Source organism: Salvelinus fontinalis, chromosome 9 (genome assembly GCF_029448725.1).
Source record: "Salvelinus fontinalis isolate EN_2023a chromosome 9, ASM2944872v1, whole genome shotgun sequence".
Lineage (NCBI taxonomy): Eukaryota > Metazoa > Chordata > Actinopteri > Salmoniformes > Salmonidae > Salvelinus > Salvelinus fontinalis.
The window spans coordinates 14708129-14733793 of record NC_074673.1 but is presented as its reverse complement, the minus strand read 5'-3'; the positions used below and the strand labels follow the sequence as shown (position 1 = coordinate 14733793).

At 41.5% G+C, this 25665-nt stretch overlaps 2 protein-coding genes across 2 annotated transcripts in view; both read left to right on the top strand.

Moving 5' to 3' along the window:
- Positions 1-11509, top strand: part of tdrd12 (tudor domain containing 12) — a 41530-nt gene extending 30021 nt beyond the window's left edge. The window contains exon 35 of the mRNA XM_055933497.1: positions 5216-11509. Within this exon, the coding sequence (XP_055789472.1) occupies positions 5216-5283 (68 nt within the window). The 3' untranslated portion in view covers positions 5284-11509. The remainder of the gene's footprint in view (positions 1-5215) is intronic.
- A 2548-nt stretch (positions 11510-14057) lies between these two features.
- The window catches only part of LOC129862127 (ankyrin repeat domain-containing protein 27-like), a 29659-nt gene continuing 18051 nt past the window's right edge, over positions 14058-25665 (top strand). Inside the window, 8 exon segments of the mRNA XM_055933496.1 lie at positions 14058-14208; positions 16379-16447; positions 22797-22919; positions 23772-23882; positions 24527-24683; positions 24818-24972; positions 25265-25324; positions 25442-25495. Of these exon segments, the coding sequence (XP_055789471.1) occupies positions 16424-16447; positions 22797-22919; positions 23772-23882; positions 24527-24683; positions 24818-24972; positions 25265-25324; positions 25442-25495 (684 nt within the window). The 5' untranslated portion in view covers positions 14058-14208; positions 16379-16423.

The window sequence follows — 25665 nt, the reverse complement described above, 5'->3', positions numbered from 1 at the left end:
GCATTAGAAGATTCTGATAGGCTAATTGACATCATTTGAGTACCTGTGTATGTATTTCAAGGCCTAACTTCAAACTCGGTGCCTCTGCTTGACATCATGGGAAAATCAAAAGAAATCAGCCAAGACCTCAGAAAAAATATTGTAGACCACCACAGTCTTGTTCATCCTTGGGAGCAATTTCCAAACACCTGAACGTACCACGTTCATCTGTACAAACTGTAGTACGCAAGTATAAACTCCATGGGACCACGCAGCCGTCATACCGCTCAGGAAGGAGACGCGCTCTGTCTCCTAGAGATGAACGTTCTTCTGGTGCGAAAAGTGCAAATCAATCCCTGAACAGCGGCAAAGGACCTTGTGAAGATGCTGAAGGAAACCGGTACAACAAAATCTATATCCACAGTAAAACGAGTCCTATATCGACATAACCTGAAAGGCCACTCAGCACGGAAGAAGCCCCTGCTCCAAAACCGCCATAAAATGCGCCAGACTACGGTTTGCAACTCCACATGGGTACAAAGATCGTACTTTTTGGAGAAATGTCCTCTGATCTGATGAAACAAAAATAGAACTGTTTGGTCATAATGACCATCGTTATGTTAGGAAGAAAAAGGGGGAGGCTTGCAAGCCGAAGAACACCATCCCAACCGTGAAGCACGGGGGTGGCAGCATCATGTTGTAGGGGTGCTTTGCTACAGGAGGGAGTGGTGCACTTCACAAAATAGATGGCATCATGAGGCAGGAAAATTATGTGGATATATTGAAGCAACATCTCAAGACATCAGTCAGGAAGTTAAAGCTTGGTCGCAAATGGGTCTTCCAATTGGACAATGACCCCAAGCATACTTCCAACGTTGTGGCAAAATGGCTTGAGGATAACAAAGTCAAGGTATTGGAGTGGCAATCAAAAGCCCTGACGTCAATCCCATAGACAATTTGTGGGCAGAACTGAAAAAGCGCATGCGAGCAAGGAGGCCTACAAACCTGACTCAGTTACACCAGCTCTGTCAGGAGGAATGGGCCAAAATTCACCCAACTTAATGTGGGAAGCTTGTGGAAGGCTACCAGAAACGTTAAACAATTTAAAGGCAATGCTACCAAATACTAATTGAGTGTATGTAAACTTCTGACCCACTGGGAATGTGATGAAAGAAATAAAAGTTTAAATAAATCATTCTTTCTCCTATTATTCAGACATTTCAAAATAAAGTGGTGATCCTAAGACAATAATTTTTACTAGGATTAAATGGCAGGAATTGAGAAACTGAGTTAATATGTATTTGACTAAAGTGTATGTTAACTTCCAACTTCAACTGTATATTTCACTGGTCATTCCCAAAGCCAACACTTACTTTGGCCGCCTTTCCTTACAGTTCTCTGCTGCCAATGACTGGAAGGAATTGCAACAATCACTGATGCTGGAATCATATATCTCCCACTCTAACTTTAAGCAACAGCTGTCAGAGCAGCTTACCTGTACACAACCAATCTGTAAATAGCATACCCAACTACCCCATCCCATATTATTACTTACCCTCTTGATCTTTTGCACCCCAATATCTCTACTTTGACATCATCTGCACACCTATCACTCAAGTGTTAATGCTAAATTGTAATTGTTTCGCCTCTATGGCCTATTTATTGCCTTACCTCCCTACTCTTCTACATTTGCACACACTGTACATCGATTTTTCTATTGTGTTATTAACTATACATTTGTTTGTAGCTCAATTGTTTTTGTCGCACTGCTTTGCTTTATCTTGGCCAGGTCGCAGTTGTAAATGAGAACTTGTTCTCAACTGGCCTACCTGGTTAAATAAAACATAGATAAAAATTTGCCATAGAGAAAACAAAATACACTACATTATCAAAGTATGTGGACACGTCAAACATCGCATTCCAAACTCATGGGCATTAATATGGAGTTGGTCCCCCCCCCCCCCCCCTTTGCTGCTATAACAGCCTCCACTCTTCTGGGAAGGCTTTCCACTAGATGTTGGAACATTGCTGCAGGGACTTCTTCCATTCAGACACAAGGGCATAGGTGAGGTTAGGCGATTTAGTCCTGGCTCGCAGTCAGCGTTCCAATTCATCTCAATGGTGTTCAATGCTGTTGAGGTCGGTGCTTTGTGCTGGCCAGTTAGGTGTGGAAGAACTTATCGCGACAAACCATTTTTGTATGGACCTCGCTTTGTGCATGGGGGCATTGTAATGCTGAAACAAGAAAGGGCCTTCCCCAAACTGTTGCCAAAGAATTGTCTAGAATGTCATTGTATGCTGTAGCGTTAAGATTTCCCATCACTGGAACGAAGGGACTTTGCGCGATCCATGAAAAACATCCCCAGACCATTATTCCTCCTCCACCAAACTTTACAGTTGGCACTGCATTCGGGTGCGTCTTTTTTCTAACGCAGTTAAGCCAAAACCACGCCCAGTTATTCAGAGGGGCATCCTACAGTTCTTTGAGAGGTCTCCAAGTTTGGAAGTGAATATCGCGGCGCGAAATTTGTCACTGATTAATAACATTTTCCCTTTTTTTTTATAACATAATGTCGTGGCCCAAGCTAGCTATTAGCGTCCCTTAACGCTCAAAGACAGATTCAATGGCTGTAGAATTGTGTTCGTGTAACTCTTCTTCCGAAGAGGAGGAGCAGGGATTGAACCAAAATGCAGCTTTGTGATATGACATGATATTTATTTAAACAAGACGAAGACGAACACGAAAAACACTTGGAATGAATTACAAAATAATAAACGATGTAGACAGACCTGAACTAACGAACTTACATATAACGAAGAACGCATGGAACAGACTACATAAACCGAACGAACAAACAAACCGAAACAGTCCCGTGTGGCGCAACGTACATAGACACAGACACAGGAAACAACGTCCCACGACAAACAAAGTGAAAACACCTACCGTAATTTCCGGACTATAAGCCGCTACTTTTTTCCCACGCTATGAACCTTGCGCTTTATACAATGACGCGGCTAATTTATGGATTTTTCCCGCTTTCACAAATTCATGCCGCCAAAAAACTGAGCACAGTCACATAATGTGAAGTAAATCGAGCGCGCTCAAACTTTCCATCATTCTGATTACGGTAGTCATTTTGTCACCCTCATCATGGCAAAGACACGAGAAATGCATATGATGCAGCTTTCAATTTGAAGGCGATCGATCTGGCTGTTTGAAAAGTAAATAGAGCTGCTGCACGGGAGCTTGGCCTTAATGAGTCGATTAAAAGACGTTGGAAACAGCAGCGTGAGAAACTGACTTAGTGCAAAAAGACAACAAAAGCTTTCAGAGGAAAGAAAAGCAGATGGCCCGAACTAGAAAATGAGGCTTGGATGACAAGTGGGGAGAAATCCTTCACTAAAACGGGCCGCATGCGAAGAGCGATTTATGGTCAAGTCTGCCAGTGGGTCCTGACAGCGTGGAGCTGCTACGTATTGAAGAGGGCAGCATAAGCTCAGCGGGGAATTTGCCTCCGGATGAAAGTGAGGAGAGCACAATGAAAACGATCCAACATCGGATGAAGCAATTCTGAGGCTATTCAACTCCGACACCAAAGGAGATGACTTCAGTGGTTTCAGTGCACAGGAGGAAGATAGTGACCAAGGACTTTCTTGGTAGGCTACTGTTTACTGCTATTTAAAATTAAATTAAATGTTACAAGCCTGTTTCGTTAACGCCTATTTATTTTTGTTACAAGACGTGTTTCGTTAAAGCCTATTTATTTTTGTTACAAGCTGTGTTTCGTTTAAAGGCTGTGTAAAGTTCATTTGTTTCAATGTACCGGTAGGCACCTGCGGCTTATAGACACGTGCGGCTTATTTATGTACAAAATACTTTTTTTTTTTTTTATTCAGTGGGTGCGGCTTATATTCAGGTGCGCTTAATAGTCCAGCAATTACGGTACCTTAATATGATTCTCAATCAGAGGAGATGAAAACCACCTGCCTCTAATTGAGAACCATATCAGGTACCCAAAAACCAACATAGAAACACAAAACATAGACTGCCCACCCAAACTCACGTCCTGACCAACTAACACATAGAAAAACTAACAGAAAACAGGTCAGGAACATGACAGTTCGACTGAATGATTTGCTTATAAATATTTGAGAAATTATGAATAATAAGAATGTTTTTACCTGATAATAGACTACCAATGATAATATAACAACTTCAAATACCGAGCTAGTAACGTTAAGTAGCCTAGGTTAACTTAGCTGACCTGCAATAGAGGGAATTCAGAAGAGGTCTCTGAGACATTTTTACAACTCATTCAAACTCTGAAAATAAATACATGGGCAAATGTTACCAAACATGATGATAATAGGCCTGCATTACTGTAGGCAGCTAATTGTTAAATTACACTTTCCATCCTTACCTTGGAAGGTCACTGTCTCTGCTCTGATCGCCTGTGAGTGAGACAATGCTAGCTAGCCAATGGAAGCATAGTAGAACGCCCCTCTGATTAACGGGCGTGGTTTTGGATTAACCGTGTTGGGGTAAAAGAAAAACGCCATTTGGGCAGGTAGAGTTCTCCTGGCATATGCTGTAGCATTGACTTCCCTTCACTGGATGTAAGGTGCCTAGCCTGAATCATGATAAACCAGCCAGGTTTACACCACTCCAGCCGACGCTTGGCATTGCACATGGTGATTTTAGGCTTGTGTGCGGCTGCTCGGCCATGGAAACCCATTTCAGGAAACTCCCGATGAACAGGGCTTGCGCTGACGTTGCTTCCAGAGGCAGTTTGGAAATCAGTAGTATGTGTTGCAACCGAGGACAGACAATTTTTACGCGCTTCAGCACTCTGTGGTCCCGTTCTATGAGCTTGTGTAGCCTACCAATTCACGGCTGAGCCGTTGTTGCTCCTAGATGTCTCCACTTCACAATAACTGCACTAACAGTTGACTGGGGAAGCTCTAGCAAGGTAGAAATTTGACGTACTGACTTGTTGGGAAAGGTGGCATCCTATGACGGTGCCACGTTGAAAGTCACTGAGCTCTTCAGTAAGGCCATTCTACTGCCAATGTTTGTCTATAGAGATTGCATGGCAGTGTGCTCAATTTTAGTCACCTGTCAGCAATGGTGTGGTTGAAATAGCCAAATTCACTCATTTGAAGGGGTGTTCACATACTTTTGCAAATACAGTGTAGTTCTGACTGACCACCTTGTTCTGTTGCTGGTGTTCCCCAGGTCTCTGCTTTGTGGGGCACACTGGGGAGGAAGGCTGCTACGTGAGCTCAGACAGTAGCAGTGACTGACTGCAGACAGACGGCCCTCATCGATCCTCCCTCTAATCATCAACTGAGAAGAACCTAGTGCCAATCCCCCAAAAATACATACATTCAGCCAGTTAGTTATTATACACTTTTCGTTCATGTCTGCTTGAAGGACGCATCTCTTTGGCTGTTTTAGCACATTTCATATGACAATTCCATATTTTCAGGTTTATTGTTTAACGATTTTTTGATGTTATGCGATCAGACTCAACACAAGTGAATTGAGAATAATGATGGCGTATTCAAATCTGTTACGACATTGGTACATCAAAGTACTTACTACTAAGGAATTGCCAAACTAGCAGATACCCATAGACGTCCAGTCATTGTGTTAATGCTATTTAGAACTGGCTTGCGAACACCCTTTAACTTCTTTCATACTGAACCAGTCCTTGTTTTCAAGCACGTGTCTACTTGACAGAAATGTCAGAAACGGATTAAAGCTACATTCTGGGATTTGAAAAACTGCTGCCCTGTCACTTGTTTCGGCATACAGCTGAGGGATGGGGCTAGTAAAATGTAACCCCTTAAATTCATAGACTGCGTGCAAGGACTAACAGTATATATGCCATTTACCAGACGCTTTTATCCACAGCGACGTAGTCATGTGTGCTTCGTACATCATTCTTTTACGTACGAGTGGTCCTAGGAATTGAACCAACTATCCTGGTGTTGCAAGAGACATGCTCTAACAACTGAGAGGACCAGTCCATGACATCCAAGCTATACATTGTTTGTTTACATTATTGTCATTTGTAAACAATAGTGTAATAAAACCAAAATATTTTGCATTATGATAAAGACCGACGGTTGTGCTTTACTCATGAGGCATTTAAAGCTCCATTATGTAACTTTGTATTTTTTTTCCAATAATCTTAATGACCATTAATCAACTTTCAGTCTATCGTTCTTTCAGACTACATGCATTTTTGCTGTGATTTTTCAATTAAAGTGGAATGGTTTTGGAATAGTTGCTTTGTAAACTAATATCAATGATTTTACTTTCAATACATGGACCAATTCGGTATGACCCAAGTTCCGCTAGAAGAACCAAAAGATTTACTTTGGCCTTAATAAAGCATTCAAAATAAAAGTTAACAAAACAACAGCTACTCTATCAGTAGTCTTCTATGGTAGAAATGAACCTTTCAGCAGTACAATGAAGTTCAAAGCTATATATAAAAACACCCTTACGAAGTGTGGAGTGGGTTGTGTAGTTAAACATGTAAACACTTGGAATTTCTCTAAATTAAATGGTTAGTTTATCTAATCAAGCTAGCTGTAGCAATAGTAAACAATGGATTATCGTGGATGCTGTCACTACAGAGAGGTATAGAACGATTGAAGTTATATTCTACTCAAGGTTTTCTAAAGCTAGCCAGGTTCAGTTAGCCTCACATTCCGGATCCGGCTTAATCCGTACTGACTAGATATTGCTCGTCTGCCTGCCGCTAACTCCTGTGCATGCCGCATATGGCTACTCAAACTCTTAATTGAGACAATGCTGAAATATCAGTCCATGGGCGAGTCGGTGCCACATTTTAAATTTGTGCCGATTTCAAAATGAAAAAGTTATCTGTCAAATTTAGCAGGCTGTGGTGTGAAATAAGCTTGTAGAAGTGCCGTCTTTATTGTATTACTTATTGGTAATGCCATCTTTGGTGTGTTTATTAATGCATCAACATCTTTACTAGCGATAAAATATTTGTTTTAAGTCATACACAAGTTATACTGTGAGTTACGTTTCAAATGTGATAGGTATTTGAACATCATTTTTTAACACAAAAACATTACATTTTAATAGAATATTTAATCAGCCTTCTTCAAATGAAGGAGATTAGGACTCAATCTTTGCAAGTGGGAGGGAATCTGTTTTTATTGTTCCTCAACTCACAGCTCAGACAATTCAGTATAAAAATGTAGCCCTGAGTTAGCCTGCCTGGGAGCAGGTTAGTTCTGAAGGATTCGTTGCCATAGAAATTTACCTGGCTAAAAGGTCACTTTTGTCGTACCGGTTATCCCGAGTTGAACTCTGAGTTGGTCCAAGTTACCTCACCTCACTAACTCGTGCAACCATGTACATAGTATAGGGCTCTGGCCTACATAAACAACTCAAAGGCTGCGTTTACATCCCAATTCTGATCTTTTGCCACATGAGTTTTTTGACCGATCAGATCTTTTGCCAATACAGTGCATTCGGTAAGTTTTCCGATCCCTTGACTTTTTCCACATTTTATTACATTACAGCCTTATTCTAAAATTGATTAGACATTTTTTTCCCTCATCATTCTACACACAATACCCCATAATGACAAAGCAAAAACAGGTTTTTAGAAATGTTTGCAAATTTATACAATTGATTTGACATTTATGTAAGTATTCAGACTCAGTACTTTTGAAACACCTTTGGCAGCAATTACAGCCTCAAGCCTTCTTGAGTATGACGCTACAAGCTTGGCACACTTGGGGATATTTGGGGAGTTTCTCCCATTTTGTTATCTGCAAATCATCTCAAGCTCTGTCAGATTGGATGGGGAGAGTCGCTGCACAGCTATTTTCAGATCTCTCCAGAGATGTTCGATCGGGTTCAAGTCCGGGCTCTGGCTGGGCCACACAAGGACATTCAGACTTGTCCCGAAGCCACTCCTGCATTGTCTTGGCTGTGTGCTTAGGGTCATTGTCCTGTTGGAAGGTGAACCTTAGCACCAGTCTGAAGTCCTCAGTGCTCTGGAGCAGGTTTTCATCAAGAATCTCTCTGTACTTTGCTCCATTCCTCTTTCCCTCGATCCTGACTAGTCTCCCCTTCCCTGCCGCTGAAAAACATCCCCACAGTATGATGGTGCCACCACCATGCTTCACCGTAGGGATGGTGCCAGGTTTCCTCCAGACGTGACGCTTGGCATTCAGGCCAAAGAGTTAAATCTTGGTTTCATCAGACCAGAGAATCTTGTTTCTCATGGTCAGAGATCTTTAGATGCCTTTTGGTAAACTCCAAGCGAGCTATCATGTGCCTTTTTAACTGAGTGACTGAAGAAAAAATGTATGTACCTTTTTTTAATCCATTTTAGAATAAGGCTGTAACGTAACAAAATGTGGAAAAAGTCCAGGGAGCTGAATACTTTCTGAATGCACTGTAATAGTGCACTGTAATTGTGCACAAAACTAAATTGGGCTGCCTGTATAAACGCAGCCATTGTAGATTAATTTCACCCAAGCATGTAGATTAAATGTAGATTTAAATGGTCAATCTGCAGTTGATACATCCATTTTTGGACTTAAATATGTACCCATTGATTCTTGAAGAATATAACTTATAAATCCCTTATGAGCTTAGTTCAATTGTTGTACCCCATCAGAACCCAAAATATAAGCTTGTTGTCCTCCAATGTTTGTTCACAAAGTAAATGTAAACATTTATATAGCCTCAACATGGTTAAACTATAATTTTTATATCATGACTGGTCAGTCCTTGCATCAATAGCTCTATGAATTTGAGTGGTTACATTTTTCCAGCCCCATTCCTCAGCTTTTTACCGAAATGGGTGAGGAGTACATTTTGTTTCAACTGCTGATAGCAGCTTTAAAATATGGTTCTGTTAGTGTTTTTGCCATAGTCTGGTTCCTCTCAAGGTTTCTTCCATCTGGGCATTTTTCCTTGCCTCTGGGCTTCTGCTTGTTCTTTGGAGGGTTAGGCTGTGTCACTGTGAAGCACTTGCTGTTGTAAAAAGTGCTTTCATTTTAGCATTTGTGGCACAAATCCCCTGCAAGTCATGGTACCTAAATTAGCATTTTTAGTGCATCAGGTCCAAATCATCTATAAGTAAATTAGTTGAGCTACACAATCATTGTTTGATAATTTAGGATAATTTGGACATAATGTGCCAAAAAAAATGCTAATATAAATATTATGACTTGAAAGGGATTTGTGCTACAAATGCAAAAATATTACCATTTGAAAACGGTGCCAAGGAAACTAAATCTTGGATTGTTGTCATACCTTGTCCATAGACCGCTTACAGGGAAAGAAACAAATGTTATTTTCTAATTTGGGACTTGCGACGGATTTCCTTCATATGGATTCTTTTTTTTGTTGGTCAAACTCCGTTTCACCTGTTACAGTCTAAGCCCTGTGTAAGGGGGGGTTCTGCTAAAATATATGGAATTATTTACAGAATGTCATAGGATCATTTGGCAATTTGAGTTAGAATTTTAAGAGCCCTTGAAGTATCAAAAAATATATATGAAAAATGAAAAAATGAAAAATAAAAATGATTTATTTGGCTTTACTGCTATTAGCCCATATAAACGCATTGAATAACAGATTTACTACATGGAACAACAGATATCCCTCCCAAAAAATCTAAAGGAAGTTTGTTCTGAAGTGTCTGTCCTATATCTGAGAGCTACAGTATAAGAAAGATCAGGAAACATTTTTATTTGTACATGTATTTAACCCCTTATTTTTGTCACTAAACTGTTAACTTTTGGCCACGACTAAGTTTTGAGAATGACAAATATTAATTTTCACAAAGTTTGCTTTCTAACTTCTAACTTCTTTAGATATTTGTCAGATGTTACTATGGAATACTGAAGTATAATTACAAGCATTTCATAAGTGTCAAAGGCTTTTATTGACAATTACATGAAGTTGATGCAGAGAGTCAATATTTGCAGTGTTGACCCTTCTTTTTCAAGACCTCTGCAATTCGCCCTGGCATGCTGTCAATTAACTTCTGGGCCACATCCTGACTGATGGCAGCCCATTCTTGCATAATCAATGCTTGGAGTTTGTCGGAATTTGTGGGGTTTTGTTTGTCCACCTGCCTCTTGAGGATTGACCACAAGTTCTCAATGGGATTAAGGTCTGGGGAGTTTCTTGGCCATGGACCCAAAATATTGATGTTTTGTCAAAATTATGAGTGAGCCCTCTCCCTTGGCTGAGAAGCAACCCCACACATGAATGGTCTCAGGATGCTTTACTGTTGGCATGACACAGGACTGAAGGTAGCGCTCACCTTGTCTTCTCCGGACAAGCTTTTTTCCGGATGCCCCAAACAACAATCGGAAAGGGGATTCATCAGAGAAAATGACTTTACCCCAGTCCTCAGCAGTCCAATCCCTGTACCTTTTGCAGAATATCAGTCTGTCCCTGATGTTCTTCCTGGAGAGAAGTGGCTTCTTTGCTGCCCTTCTTGACACCAGGCCATCCTCCAAAAGTATTTGCCTCACTGTGCGTGCAGATGCACTCATACCTGCCTGTTGCCATTCCTGAGCAAGCTCTGTACTGGTGGTGCCCCAATCCCGCAGCTGAATCAACTTTAGGAGACGGTCCCGGAGCTTGCTGGACTTTCATGGGCGCCCTGAAGCCTTCTTCACAACAATTGAACCGCTCTCCTTGAAGTTCTTGATGATCCGATAAATGGTTGATTTAGGTGCAATCTTACGGGCAGCAATATCCTTGCATGTGAAGCCCTTTTTGTGCAAAGCAATGATGACGGCACGTGTTTCCTTCCAGGTAACCATGGTTGACTGAGGAAGAACAATGATTCCAAGCACCACCCTCCTTTTGAAGCTTCCACTCTGTTATTCAAACTCGATCAGCATGACAGAGTGATCTCCAGCCTTGCCCTCGTCAACACTCACACCTGTGTTAACGAGAGGATCACTGACATGTCAGCTGGTCCTTTTGTGACAGGGCTGAAATGCAGTGGAAATGTTTTTTGGGGGGATTCAGTTTATTTGCATGGCAAAGAGGGGCTTTGCAATTCATCTGATCACTCTTCATAACATTCTGGAGTATATGCAAATTGCCATCATGCAAACTGAGGCAGCAGACTTTGAAAATGAATATTTGTCATTCTCAAAACTTTTGGCCACAACTGTATATACTTCCTTTCATTTTTTTAACTGGTCCTGGGGGGACCTTCAGAGGAGTCTTGTGAGGCCCATGTTCGTGAGAGTCTCACCTTTTCACAGAATGGTCATATTTGTGTGTAGTCCAAATGGGCGTTTGTTGATTACTAATGAGGCATTTGTTAGTTATTGAAGAGGGCGCTGATGTTGTGGCAAAAAATCTGTCACGGAAACCTCTACCCATGTAGCTTGTGTGATCTTGTTAATTAACATCTATCATATTATATTGCTTTTTTTGTCTCAATCCATGTAAAGCTTTGTTTTTTGGTTAAATTAAAGTTCTTTGTTTCTTGAATTTTCCTGTTATAATTTGTTTATTACACTTAGAACTGGATCACCCTAATAACTACTGGAACACCAAACATGCAACATTTCTACTTATTACAATACCTGTAAAGAGGTGAACGGGGTATGGTCGGTAGACATTGGTGGGCTCTCATGAATGGACATGCTTCAAAATCTAATAGCTGCTTTCCTACTTCCTCTTTTCACTAACACACATTTCAACATTGTACCTTTATCAGCAGGTGGCAGTGTATGTCTGATATAGACTATTCAGAAAGTAATTCATATCCCTTGACTTATTCTGCATTTTGTTGTAACAGCCAGAATTAAAAATGTATTTTTTTTCATGACAAAGTTAAAACACTTTTTTAAAAAAAATATCTATTTCATTTTCAATAAATTAAAAAAACATATCTCATTTACATAAGTATTCACACCCCGGAGTCAATACATGTTAGAATCACCTTTGGCAGAGATTACAGTCTTCAAGTTATGTCATGTTGATTGTTGCTAGACAGCCAAATTTTAAGTCTTGCCATAGATTTTCAAGACAATTTTAGTCAAAACTGTAACTAGGCCACTCCGGCACATTCAATGTCATCTTGGTAAGCAACTCCAGTGTATACTTGGTCTTGCGTTTTAGGTTGTTGTCTTGCTGAAAGGTGAATTTGTCTCCCAGTGTCTGTTGAAAAGCAGACTGAACCAGGTTTTCCTCTATGATTTTTGCATGTGCTTAGCTTTATTTTGTTTCTTTTTATCCTAAAACACTCCCTACCTATAACATGATGCAGCCACCACCATGCTTGAAAATATGAAGTGGTACTCAGTGATGTGTTGGATATGCCCCAAACATGTGCAGACTTCCTTCTTTTCACTTTGTCAATTAGGTTAATAATGTGGTGTAACTACAATGTAGTTGATCCATCCTCAGTTTTCTTCTATCACAGCCAATAAACTCTAACTGTTTTAGTCACTGAGTGGTTTCCTTCCTCTCCGGCAACTGAGTTAGGAAGGACACCTGTATCTTTGTAGCGACTGGGTGTATTTATACACCATCTAAAGTGTAATTAATTACTCCACCATGCTCAAAGAGCTATTCAATGTCTGCTTTTTTTATATTTACCCATCTACCAAAAGGTGACCTTTGCGAGGCATTGGAAAACCTCTCTGGTTGAATCTTTGAAATTCACTGCTCGTTTGAGGGACCTTACAATTATCTGTATGTGTGGGGTACAGAGATGAGGTAGGAATTCAAAAATCATGTTAAACACTGATGGCACAGAATGAGCCCATGCAATTTGTAAGTTAAGCAAAATGTTACACCTGAATTTATTTATGCTTGCAAGAACAAAAGGGTCAAACTTATTGACTCAAAACATTTCAGATTTGTATTCATTTGTAAAAAAATGTAATAAAAACAATTCCACTGACATTTTGGGGTATTGAAATTGAAATTCAGGCTGTCACTCCAAAATGTGCAAATAGTCAAGGGGTGTGAATGCTTCCTGAATGCACTGTACATGCCTAATTTGGGCCCATTTTAAATATATTGAAAGGGCCTTCTATTACAAACGAATTGTTTACCATGGGTAGGTAGGGGACCTGTGACATTAGCTCCCAGTGGTTTCTAGAGCCTCTGCCATTGAGGCCTAAACTTTCACTGTAGTCACTGTGTTGCTGATTAAAACCTTGTTTCATGTTAGAATATAAAATACAAATCACAGCTCATTTTGAATAAGTGATGGATTAGAAAAAAGTAAAAGGTCACGTACACTTTAAGTATCCCGATTGCACACTGGCATTGCAACATTTTATTACATTACACTGTGAAATAAACACTTAAACCTATGTTATTCTGCAAATCAAGTTCAAGAACGTGTTAGAGAGCAGTAAAGGCCTTTTTAGTATTATACTGTATGTTGATTTACAGTGTAACTTGGCTTCATTATGCGCAGTGGAGAGTTATCCTTTCTGTTGATGATTTGAGCCAGGCCGCTGAACAATTTGTCCCGGAGTAGCAGGATTGGTTTGCGGTAAATCGGGGAACCATCACCTGATTTGTTGACAAAATCGAACTCGCGTTTGTTTTCCTCATCAAATGAGGGATTACCGTTCTCCATGCAGCAGGATATAATGCTGTCATCACGATCGCGGATTTTTTTTTTTCAAAATAAGAGTCGCCTTACAAAGACATGCTGAATTTGGGTGTAGTAAAAGGTCAATAACACTTCGTATTTTTCACCGCCCCATGAAATTGCAACAGACTACAGGTCTACAGACCCTACCGAGTACTCCAAACCCCACTTTTACATCAGCACAATATTTGTTTTCTTATAATCCCAATATTGTCAACATACCAGTCTTTACATTTTATTTTTCAGGAGTGGGCTTAATGTTTAAAAAAATATATATATATATATAAATTCCGTCTTGCATTTGCTTACAAACAATACATATCGACGTTGATTAAAATATATATTTTGAATTAGTTAACCATGCAATGGTTTGAAATATGGGCTTTAATTTGGAAGGGTCCCTCATTACGATAGTGACGTCACCTTTATTGCTGCTTGCAGAATAGTAGTAAATTATGGAGACTGGTGTTAGTGTTGACAGCCATCGGTGGATCAGGTGGTGACTTCTGTTTACTGCAAGTCTTTTGAAGAAGTGCATTTTGCAATGCGATTCCTCAGGGTTTAGCAAATAGAGGTAAGTTAATGGACATATTGTGTTTGTATGAATGTAACGTTAAATGCAAGCCGACGTCGTTGTTGCTGTGAGCTAGCTAGCTAACTACTGTAGCTAGATAGCTGAAAGATAAGCAGCGTGTTAGCCCTTGATCATGACTCAGTTCCATTACACATAAATCATTGGACGAAGGCGTCTTCTGTACGAGGGAGTTTTGTTAAAAGCCCTGATGCTAGGTCTGAACATGTACACGCATTGCTTGCGGTGCGGTTTTGGAAGCATAAGGACCTTATCTTTCATATCGCCAATAAATAATTTTATGAAAACAAAAGGTTAAATTGATACACCTTTTATATGGTTAGTGTTGCCACACGGCCATATCGCAATGTTATGGGTTGTGTTTACGAAAGAGACCACCTGTGCTATCTAGCGTGCTCCTAACACCTGTGTAACGGAAGAAGGCCGCCAGAAACTTGTCACTGAAAAAATGTCAGCTGCAACTGTGATAAACCCATTCATTTTGCATTTGTGATGTTATTTTGATGTGATCTGAAAATATATATATATCTTTTAGAAAAGTATCACAATTGAGAATCTATTCATGTTTAGATGGAGTATACAAGCATGTCGTTACACACGCAATTACATCTACTAAGTATGCGTATGTGGCCAATAACACTTGATTTGATTTGTCTGTTTGGCTGCCAGTCTACTTTTGTAAATAACATACGTTAAATTAAGGAGTAACGGTAGGCTCTTTTAAGAGTGCATCTTGGGCTAGCTAACGTATTAATGTAGTTAATACAAAAATCTGGCACTGAAACCTCTACCCATGTAGCTTGCGCAGTCCACTTACTAATAAGTCTCTATTTGCAGGGAATGATAGATGTCCAATTGGCAGAACATTGCTTACATTGCTAGAGTAATTTGTGCCCCTTGATCTGGCCAGCTATTATTGATTTCAATGCTGTCTTGTGAGCATTGTCCCAGGCCATATTTTTGTCCACTTCCAAAGCAAGTATTTGTATGATATTGAACTTTGACTGTCTCTTACAGCCTGAAAATTGCAAACACATTACACCCCTTACCTGCAATATATCAAGTGTAATTTTGCAGTATATATATATATATAACCTATATATATATATATATATATATATATATATATATATAACCTATTCCTGGAAGTTTTCAACCTGTGCACTATTGTACCCCCGATTGCGTTGTCCGTGGATTAGTTGGCACGGTATGCAAATTGTAGTGAGGTTAGGGTGTCGGGTAAGGTGGAGATGATATGATCCTTAACTAGCCTCAAAGCATTTCATGATTACTGTCCACTGTTTTTGGTCTGGATAAGTTATAATCGTTACAGTGGAAACAACATCCTCTATGCACGTCCTGATGAACTACCCGAACATTTCCCAGTCCGTGTGATCAAAACAATCTTGAAGCATAGATTCCGATTGGTCAGACTAACATTGAACAGTCCTTACCACGGGTGCTTCCTGCTTAAGTTTCTGCCTATTGGTGGCGATTTGCAAAAATAAACCATGCTTTGTCACATATACCAGATAGGTACAGTGAAATAAAATGTTGTACAGGGTCAGCCATAGTAGTATGGCCGCCCTGGAGCAAATTGGGGTTAAGTGCCTTGCTCAAGGGCACATTGACATATTTTTCACCGTGTTGACTCAGGTATTCAAACTTGCGACTTTTCAGTTACTGGCACAATGCTCTAACCGCTAGGCTACCTGCCACCCTGAATGGAATGGAGGTATGATATGATTTTTCAAAAGGAGGGCGGAGGAGGGACTTTTAGTCATCCCGGAAGGTAGAGTAGCAATGATCCAGAGTTTTGATTCGCGTGTAGTACAGGAGATGTGTTGATAAAATTTCGATAGCATTTTCCTCATGTTTATTTTATTAAAGTCCCCAGCTACTATAAATGCAGCCTCGGGATATGCATTTTCCAGTTTGCACAAAGTCCAGTGTAGCTTCTTGAGAGCCGTCGGCTTGTTGGGGAATATACATGGCAGTGACGATGACCGAATAAAATTATTTTGGGAGGTAATGCAGTCTGCATTTGATGGTGAGGTATTCCAGATCGGGAGAACCAAAGGACTTGAGTTTCTGTATGTTACCACAATCACAGCATCATGAAACATACCCCTCCACCTTTTCTATTCCGGAGAGTTTCTTCCTGTCTACGTGATGGATGGAGAACGCCGCTGGCTGAATGGAATGGTCAAACAAACCAGAGGTAACTAATTTCCATTTTTTATAACTACAAGCTGGTAAGCTCTATTCCTGACCATGAGGTCAGTCATGCATCATACCTGCAAGCCTATGCAGTAATTGTCGGTATTGTGGTTCACATTCAAGACACCATGGTTTTACAGAGCCTTTGATGAGCACATTTAAGACTGTCGTCCGTGAAATCTGATTTGTGTGGACATCAAATTGTATACAGTTTTGGCTTGTTATCCGTGGGATACTAAATTAGTGATAACTCTAAATTAGCCTTGTACATTAAATCCATTGCATTTATTTTTTTCTGTTGGACAAGCACATGATCATATGATGCAGTGTCCATTTCAGTTGATCTTGGGGCTGACACAACGTTTCAAATTTACTCCAGTAATCTATGATAGGCCTATGTTGTCGACGAATGTGCTTTCGCCTGGGTACACTTCTTTCCATGGAAACAACAGGATGGATGTTAGCTGTATTGGGGAATTAAAACCAGAGTCCAACTCTGCAAACATTGCCATAGCTTTGGCAGAGGAAATTATAGGCCTATTCATTTCAAGTACATTTGAATCAGTACGTTTTTAAAACCTTCTTGTTTGAATTGCAATCATTGTTACTGCTCATCTTGAAGGAGTCTATTGATCAGTGTGTTACAACATGGGACCTTCTATTGTAACATGTCGCCTTAGGTAGTGGACCAACCTGGTTATGTGCTCCACTTGGTATCATTTCCCTAGGATTTGATTGTTTAGGCTGGCCTATGTTTTGTCTCCAACATTTGTCATTTTTGGTAGCCAGGCATGGGATTGCCTCCAGTCTATTTGTAAAGTGTACTTGACTGTTCTCACAAGTGTCTTTCATTATAGATAAAACAGGTTGAAGGCACTTGTTTTCAAGATGAGATCTGGCACGATAAGTCTAATCCAATAGACTACTAACCTAAAACAGGCCTTAAGAGAGGATGTTGCTATTTTTAACTTTGTTTATTCTAGAGCTAGTCAAAACAAAGGCAAGAATGTTAGACAAGTGTTGTCTTTCAGAAAAGTGTTACGGGTGCCTCTTCAAATTAGGTGATACGCTTGTTCTTTACTGGCTAGAGGTCAGTTTGCTTTTAACAGAGAAGTACTATACGCTAACAACCGTGTGAAATCAATGTACACTACATGACCAAAAGTATGTGGACACATGCTTGTCTAACATCTCATTCCTAAATTATGGGCATTAATATGGAGTTGGTCCCTCTGTTGCTGCTACTGTATAACAGCCTCCACTGCTCTGGGAAGGCTTTCCACTAGATGTTGGAACATTTGCTTTGGGGACTTGATTCCATTCAGCCATGAGCATTAGTGAGGTCGGGCACTTATGTTGGGCTATTAGGCCTGGCTCGCAGTTAGCGTTCCAATTCATCCTTAAGGTGTTTGATGGGGTTGAGGTCAGGGCTCTGTGTGGGCCAGTCAAGTTCTTCCACACCAATCTTGACAAACCATTTTATGTATGGACCTCGCTTTGTGCGCAAGGGAATTGTTATGCTGAAACGGTAAAGGTCCTTCACCAAAATGCCACAAAGTTGGAAGCACAGCATCGTATAGCATGTCAGTGTATGCTGTAGCGTTGACTTCCCTTCACTGGATGTAATGTGCCTAGCCTGAACCATGGAAAAACCGCCGCAGACCATTGTTCCTCCTCCACCAAACTTTACAGTGGGCACTGCATTCTGGCAGGTAGCGTTCTCCTGGCATCTGCCAAAAAAAGATTTGTCCATCGCACTGCCAGATGGTGAAGCGTGATTCATCACTCCTGAGAACACTTTTCCACTGCTCCAGAGTACAATGGCGGCAAGCTTTACACTACACCAGCTGACGCTTGGCGTTGCGCATGGTGATCTTAGGCTTGTGTGCGGATGCTCGGCCATGGAAACCCATTTCATGAAGCTCCCAACGAACAGTTATTGTGCAGACATTGCTTCCAGAGGCAGTTTGGAACTCAGTAGTGAGTGTTGACAAATTATTTTTTTACGCGCTTCAGCACTCAGCGGTACGATTCTGTGAGCTTGGGTGGCCTACCACTTCGCGGCTGAGCCACTGTTGCTCCTAGATGTTTCCTCTTCACAATAACTGCACTTACAGTTAACTGGGGAAGAAATTTGAGAAACTGACTTGTTGGAAAGGTGGCATCCTATGACAGTTAGTGAGGCCATTCTACTGTAAATGTTTGTCTATGGAGATTCCATGGCTGTACGCGATTGTATACACCTGTCAGCAAAAGTGTGGCTGAAATAGCTGAATGCCGTCATTTTGAAGGGTTGTCCACATACTTTTGTATAAACAGTGCATTCGAAAAGTTTTCAGATACCTTGACTTTTTCCACATTTTGTTATGTTACAGCCTTATGTTTTTTCCTTCATCAATCTACACACCATGCCCTATAATGATAAAGCAAAAAGTTAAATTTTGTATTTTTTTATTTTATATATATATTCTCTGCAGATCCTCTCAATCTCTGTCAGATTGGATGGAGAGCTTTGCTGCACAGCTATTTTCAGGTCTGTCCAGAGATGTTCTATTGGGTTCAAGTCTGGGCTCTGGCTGGGCCACTAAATGACATTCAGAGACTTGTCCCGAAGCCACTCCTGCGTTGTCTTGGCTGTGTGCTTATGGTCGTTGTCCTGTTGGAAGGTGAACCTTCGCCCCAGTCTGAGGTCCTGAATCTTGTTTCTCATGGTCTGAGAGTCTTTTGGAAAACTCCAAGCTGGCTGTCGTGCCTTGTACTCAGTAGTGGCTTCCGTCTGGCCACTCTACCATAAAGGCCTGATTGGTGCTGCAGAGATGGTTGTCCTTCTGGGAGGTTCTCCCATCTCCACAGAAGAGCTCTGGAGCTCTGTCAGAGTGACCATCGGGTTCTTGGTCACTTCCCTGACCAAGGCTCTTCTCCCCTAATTGCTCAGTTTGGCCAGGCGGCCAGCTCTAGGAAGAGTCTAGGTGGTTCCAAACTTCTTCCATTTAAGAATGATGGAAGCCATTGTGTTCTTGGGGACCTTCAATGCTGCAGAAATATTTTGGTTCCCTTCCCCAGATCTGTGCCTCGACACAATCCTATCTCGGAGCGCTACGGACAATTCCTCCGACCTCATGGCTTGGTATTTGCTCTGACATGAACTGTCAACTTTGGGACCTTTTTTATATAGACAAGTACAGTGCCTTGCAAAGGTATTCACCCCCCTTGGTGTTTTTTCCTATTTTGTTGCATTACAACCTGTAATTCTAAATGGATTTTTATTTGGATTTCATGTAATGGACATGCACAAAATAGTCCAAATTGGTGAAGTGAAATGAATAAAATGACTTGAAATATTAAATAAAAAAACGGAAAAGTGGTATATGCATGTGTATTCACCCCCTTTGCTATGAAGCCCCTAAATAAGATCTGGTGCAACCAATTACCTTTCTGTCACATAATTAGATTGCACACAGGTTGACTTTATTTAAGTGTCACATGATCTGTGTATATATACACCTGTTCTGAAAGTCCCCAGAGTCTGCAATAACACTAAGCAAGGCGCACCACCAAGCAAGTGGCACCATGAAGACCAAGGAGCTCTCCAAACAGGTCAGGGACAAAGTTTTGGAGAAGTACAGATCAGGGTTGGGTTATAAAAAAAAAAATCTAACTTTGAACATCCCACAGAGCACCAATTTTTAAATCCATTATTAAAAAATGAAAAGAATATGGCACCACAACAAACCTGCCAGGAGAAGGCCGCCCAGCAAAACTCACGGACCAGGCAAGGAGGGCATTCATCAGAGAGGCAACAAAGAGACCGAAGATAACCCTGAATGAGCTGCAAAGCTCCAATCTCCGCTGTGGCACCTCTGTCCATAGGACCACTTTAAGCCATACATGCCATAGAGCTGGGCTTTATGGAAGAGTGGACAGAAAAAAGCCATTGCTTAAAGAAAAAAAGAAGCAAACACGGTTGGTGTTGGCCAAAAGGCATGTGGGAGACACCCCAAACATATGGAAGAAGGTACTCTTATCAGATGAGACTAAAATTGAGCTTATTGGCCATCAAGGAAAATGCTATGTCTGGCGCAAACTCAATACCTCTCATCACCCCGAGAACAACATCCCCACAGTGAAGCATGGTGGAGGTGGCAGCATCATGCTGTGGGGATGTTTTTCATTGGCAGGGACTGGGAAACTGGTCAGAATTGAAGGAATGATGGATGGTGCTAAATACAGGGAAATTCTTGAGGGAAACCTGTTTCAGTCTTCGAGATATTTGAGACTGGGACGGAGGTTCACCTTCCAGCTGGACAATGACCCTAAGCATACTGCTAAAGCAACACTCGCGTGGTTTAAGGGTAAACATTTACATGTCTTGGAATGGCCTAGTCAAAGGCCAGACTTCAATCCAATTGAGAATCTGTGGTATGACTTAGATTGCTGTACACCAGTGGAACCCATCCAACTTGAAGGAGCTGGAGCAGTTTTGACTTTCTGAATGCACGGTATATTGTATATAGTAGACAAAAGGACTTCCATCAGAAGATGTTTCAATGTAATATTGATGTATAGTTTGACCAAACAGCATGAAAGGTCAGATGAAGGAAAATACTTTGTCCATTATCTTGAAGAAAACAGATGTCTTTATGCTTACGAGCCGTGCAGTTCACTCCCCACTGGTCACGAGTGTGAAGGAAGTTTTCCCCAAACCAGGGCAGTTCAGACCTTGCAGACAGGTCACACGGCACATTCTTCAGTGTTTCAGGCCATCAGGCAGGGTTTCAGGCCATAGCCTACCAGGCAGGGAGCACGCAGAGAGATGAGGGTGGAAGTTGATGGTGCTTCTGTCTTCACACTGAGCCTGAGCTACTGCTGATCTACTATGAAGCCTAGTCCGACTCCGAAAGAGGCTGGTTTAGGTTAAGATGAGTCCTCACAGTCCCACTCTTCTACTGTGGTGTGGGACTGTCCCAGTCTGTGCCCCCCCCCCCATGGCGTTATCTCTCTGCGATTCGTAAAGATGACGTTGAGCTCAGCATCTCAAGTCCTCTTTACTCGGCGCAAACAAGAGAATAGATCAGGCTACTCAATCAGACAATGAGACTTTAAATGGATTTCATATTCAGGTGTTCTCCATTTTGGGGATGATGCTCACATGATGTATTTATGATTTTCCAATGGAATGATTGGAGTTTTAAATCAGAAGGAGACATAAAAGGGAAGATGTGATGCCACAGCATCATATGACCTGGCTAAATCTCATATTAAAAGAAAAATAGTTTCAACAGGAGATGAGGCTTCTGTCTGAACATTTGAGGCTTCGGGAACATTTTGTAAAGGCTCGGTGCAGTCAAATGTGATTTTGTATTTATTTATTTATTTCTACATTGAGGTTGGAATAATACTGTGAAGATGCTGATGCCCTTTTTAGTGTTAGAGCTGTTTGAAAACAGAGATTTCAGGCCAACTTTTTTGATGGGATGGAGTTTTGCCCTGCCTGGTGACATCACTTTAAATTAGTCAATAGACACAACCGCTCTGCCAATAATGACTTCAGTTTTCCCTCCCCACTCAGACCACTCCAAGACAGTCATCGGTAAATTCTTGCTTGAGAAAATGCTCTTGCTAAGAAGCTATTTATTTATTATAAAGTAAATTGCTTAATTTTCACCCAGAAATGATTTGATATTGAAAGAGAGAATGCTGCATTGAGCCCTTAACAACCTGTTGGTTAGATCCTTCCTGCTGTGTGTCTCAGAGACTGACTGCTTTAATAAAGGTTGATGTTTCATGAAGTTCTTCTAAACATGTCATATACACATACAGAATCTCTGGCCCTGGAGATGCACTTATGTGGGGAACCAGCTTTTGTAATGTAATTTCTGAGAACGTTAACGAGCTCAGCTGAGCGGCAGCTGGCTAGGGAGAGGGAGGAGGAGAGCAACCCTGGAGACAGGAACAATATTCTTGTTGTTCCTGTTGTGGTTTCAGATGCTTCAGGAAAGAGGACACTGGACCTAGCTGCTTCTGTCTGTTTGTCCTCTTTGGCAAACCCTTAACCTCGTCACCAGGCAAATTGCTACCGTAAATAGCCAACACACTGCATGTTCAACAGAGATTTGGCTGGTGGACTAAACCCTTAGCTAACCAGCCACTTAGCTCTTACCTAGGCTACTTCATGTCAACAACTCTAACATGTTCTCTGTCCAGCCGTGGCTGAGTCTTCGTCCTTATGGAGCAACATGAAAGCATTTTTTGTTGTTGTAATTGTCAGCCAGACAAAGTCACCTAATATGGAATCCTTCCCTCCTACCATATATTTACTGTTAACTGTCCACCTCTTTTCCTCCCCCCAGGAGCCAGAGATCCAGATCCTTATGGCTGTGTATGATGAGAACCTCCTGAAGAACCCTTTTTACCTGGCACTGGAGAAGCAGAGACCCGACCTGTGCAGCAGAGTGGCAGAGCTACATGGCATTGTGAGTGGCTGTGGGGCCGTACTATAGTACTCAGCCCTTTTTTATATTGTGTATGTTACCAAGCTCAGCAGAATAAAACTATTGTGTTCAGGCTTGCATGATCTTATACAGTACATATTCCAGCTATAATGCACTACTCCCCTCTGTCTGAAAATGCAGGATTTAAGAGAGTGACGTTTCTTCTTTGTGAGCTGTGTGTAGACTTGGACCAGAATCACACAATGTAAAGGTTCAACATATTGAGCTAGGCCAGCGCGACTGTCCAGAAAATGCAGGACACTTTGGTACCACACTGGCTGAAGATTCTCTTTATGGCAAGTCAGCTGCAGGGCACGAGGGCATCCATTTATGCAGAGATAAGAAGAACATAAAGGAAAAGAGTCAATGTTTCATAGTTGAGGGAGGCCATGTTATTGCTTTGCAAAATAGTTTGTCTTGCCATTGGTAGAAAATGGCCACTTAGAAGGTTCTCAGCCTACTTGGTGGTTAGCAAAGGAATATATAGAGGATAACATCTGGACCATTACTATGACTCACCACTGTTAGTGTTCTGGGAAGTTCTCAAAGGAGAGCTCTGTCTAGTAACCACCTCCTACAGTGAGAGAAGGAGAGGGGGCGAGAGAAATCTCATGCAGACCCTCTGTCATAGGTGTTGAATCGCGTGTGGGTGGTAGGCCGTACCAGAGAAATAAATGCTACTGGCTTAAATGTGAAGTAGCATTTTTACAGTCGGCTCAGGTGCTTTTTATTGTGGGTACTTTACCAATAAAACCTTTTGATGAATCCATTCTCAGTCAGTCACGAGAAGCATTGTTGATTACCCTTGTTGATGATGGTGTGGTTGTGCCCCAGGTTTTAGTGCCATGCTGTGGAAGCCTAACCCTTGGTGCATACACAGCAGCCCAGTTTGAAACCTACGTTTTACACCCATCTGGAGAAGGGTATCAGACTGTAGATGGAAAGGTAAGATCCATCTGCCAACGCTACAGTTCCTGTTGTATCATTGGTGCAACTACACAAAATATCATGGAGTTTTATTTTCTCTATACCACAGGAGGTTAGTGGCACCTTAATTGGGGAGGACAGGCTTGTGGTAAAGGCTAGAGTGGAATGGTGTCAAATGCATTAAACACATGGTTTCCATGTGTTTCATTCCATTAGCTCTGTTCCAGCCATTACTATGAGCAGTGCTCCTCTCAGCAGCGTTCACTGCTATATACCCATTTAGTTGATTGTAAACATTTACATTACATTTTAGTCATTTAGCAGACGCTCTTATCCAGAGTGCATACATTTTATTACATTTTACATACTGAGACAAGGATATCCCTACCGGCCAAACCCTCCCTAACCCGGACGACGCTATGCCAATTGTGCGTCGCCCCACGGACCTCCCGGTTGCGGCCGGCTGCGACAGAGCCTGGGCGCGAACCCAGCCCAGGCTGGGCGCGAACCCAGAGACTCTGGTGGCACAGCTAGCACTGCGATGCAGTGCCCTAGACCACTGCGCCACCCGGGAGGGTAAACAGCTGCTATAAAGCAGAACGTTCTTGGTTAAGACATCTTGGTCAACGATACTACCTGTGTGTTTTTGTCCTGTCTGATAGGAGCTGACCATCCAGGACAGCTTGGTGAGACTGGGCTTAGGGTTCCAGGCCCCAGCCAATGTGCCCATCCTGTTTGAGGAGACCTTCTATAATGAGAAGGAGCAGAGCTACAGTATCCTCTGTATCGCCAGGCCCATCGACACCGACCAAAGCCCAGGTAGTACTGCTTTCCTCCAAAGTGACAAAAGTTGATTAACTTAGTGTATGGTTTAGGCCATATTGAACCAGATACAAACACCTATAGCCACCATCTCACTCTCACCTTTCTTCTCTCCCTATTTTCTCTCACAGTGGAGGTGATGCCCAGCCCAGCCCCGTACTATCTGAAGAATGTGGAGGATGTCAGGGAGTTCCTGGGCTGCCATGTTGTGAAACTGGACAAGTTCATCAGCAGCTTTTGCCACTCATTTAAGGAGCAGGAAAAGAAGGGACTGCGACACCACATCGTAAGTACTTACCCTAAACAACACACCTATCTGACGCTAGACTGCTTTCGACACCATGTAGAGTCTATGCGCCGACGAATTGAGGCTGTTCTGAGGGCAAAAGGGGTCCAACTCAATATTAGGAAGACGTTCATAATGTTTTGTACACTTGGTGTACAGTAACATGACACACTAATGTATAATATTTAATAGCTAAACTATAGTAATGTACACTAATGTATTGTATGCTATAGACGTATAATAAGATGTTATATGACTTCAGCTTTAACATGTAGCCGTGCTCTCCCCTCAGGACTCTGTGAATTCTCTTTATACTAAATGTCTTCAGTGCTTGTTGAGAGACTCGCGCCTGGTGAGTAGCATGTTTTGCTACGGAAAGCAAAACCCATTTTCAAATTATTTTCTCCTGTTTCATTCTTATTGGACATAATACTAAGAAGTAAAGCTGATTTGTTAAACTTCCTTTCAGAAATTGCTGGTCAAACAGGAGCTCCAGATGACTCTCCTCAAACAGGCGGTTGAGGTAGTTCTATCCTAGTCGCCATCCCTCACACTTACTTTCAAATTTGACATGTCTGCTGCTTCTTTGGGTGCTTTTTGGACTGTTTCTTCATTCGGGTCATCAGTGAAATTCTGTTGTGTGATGCTGTAATGATGTAATATATTTTTATGTTAAGTTGTCAGTAAATATTT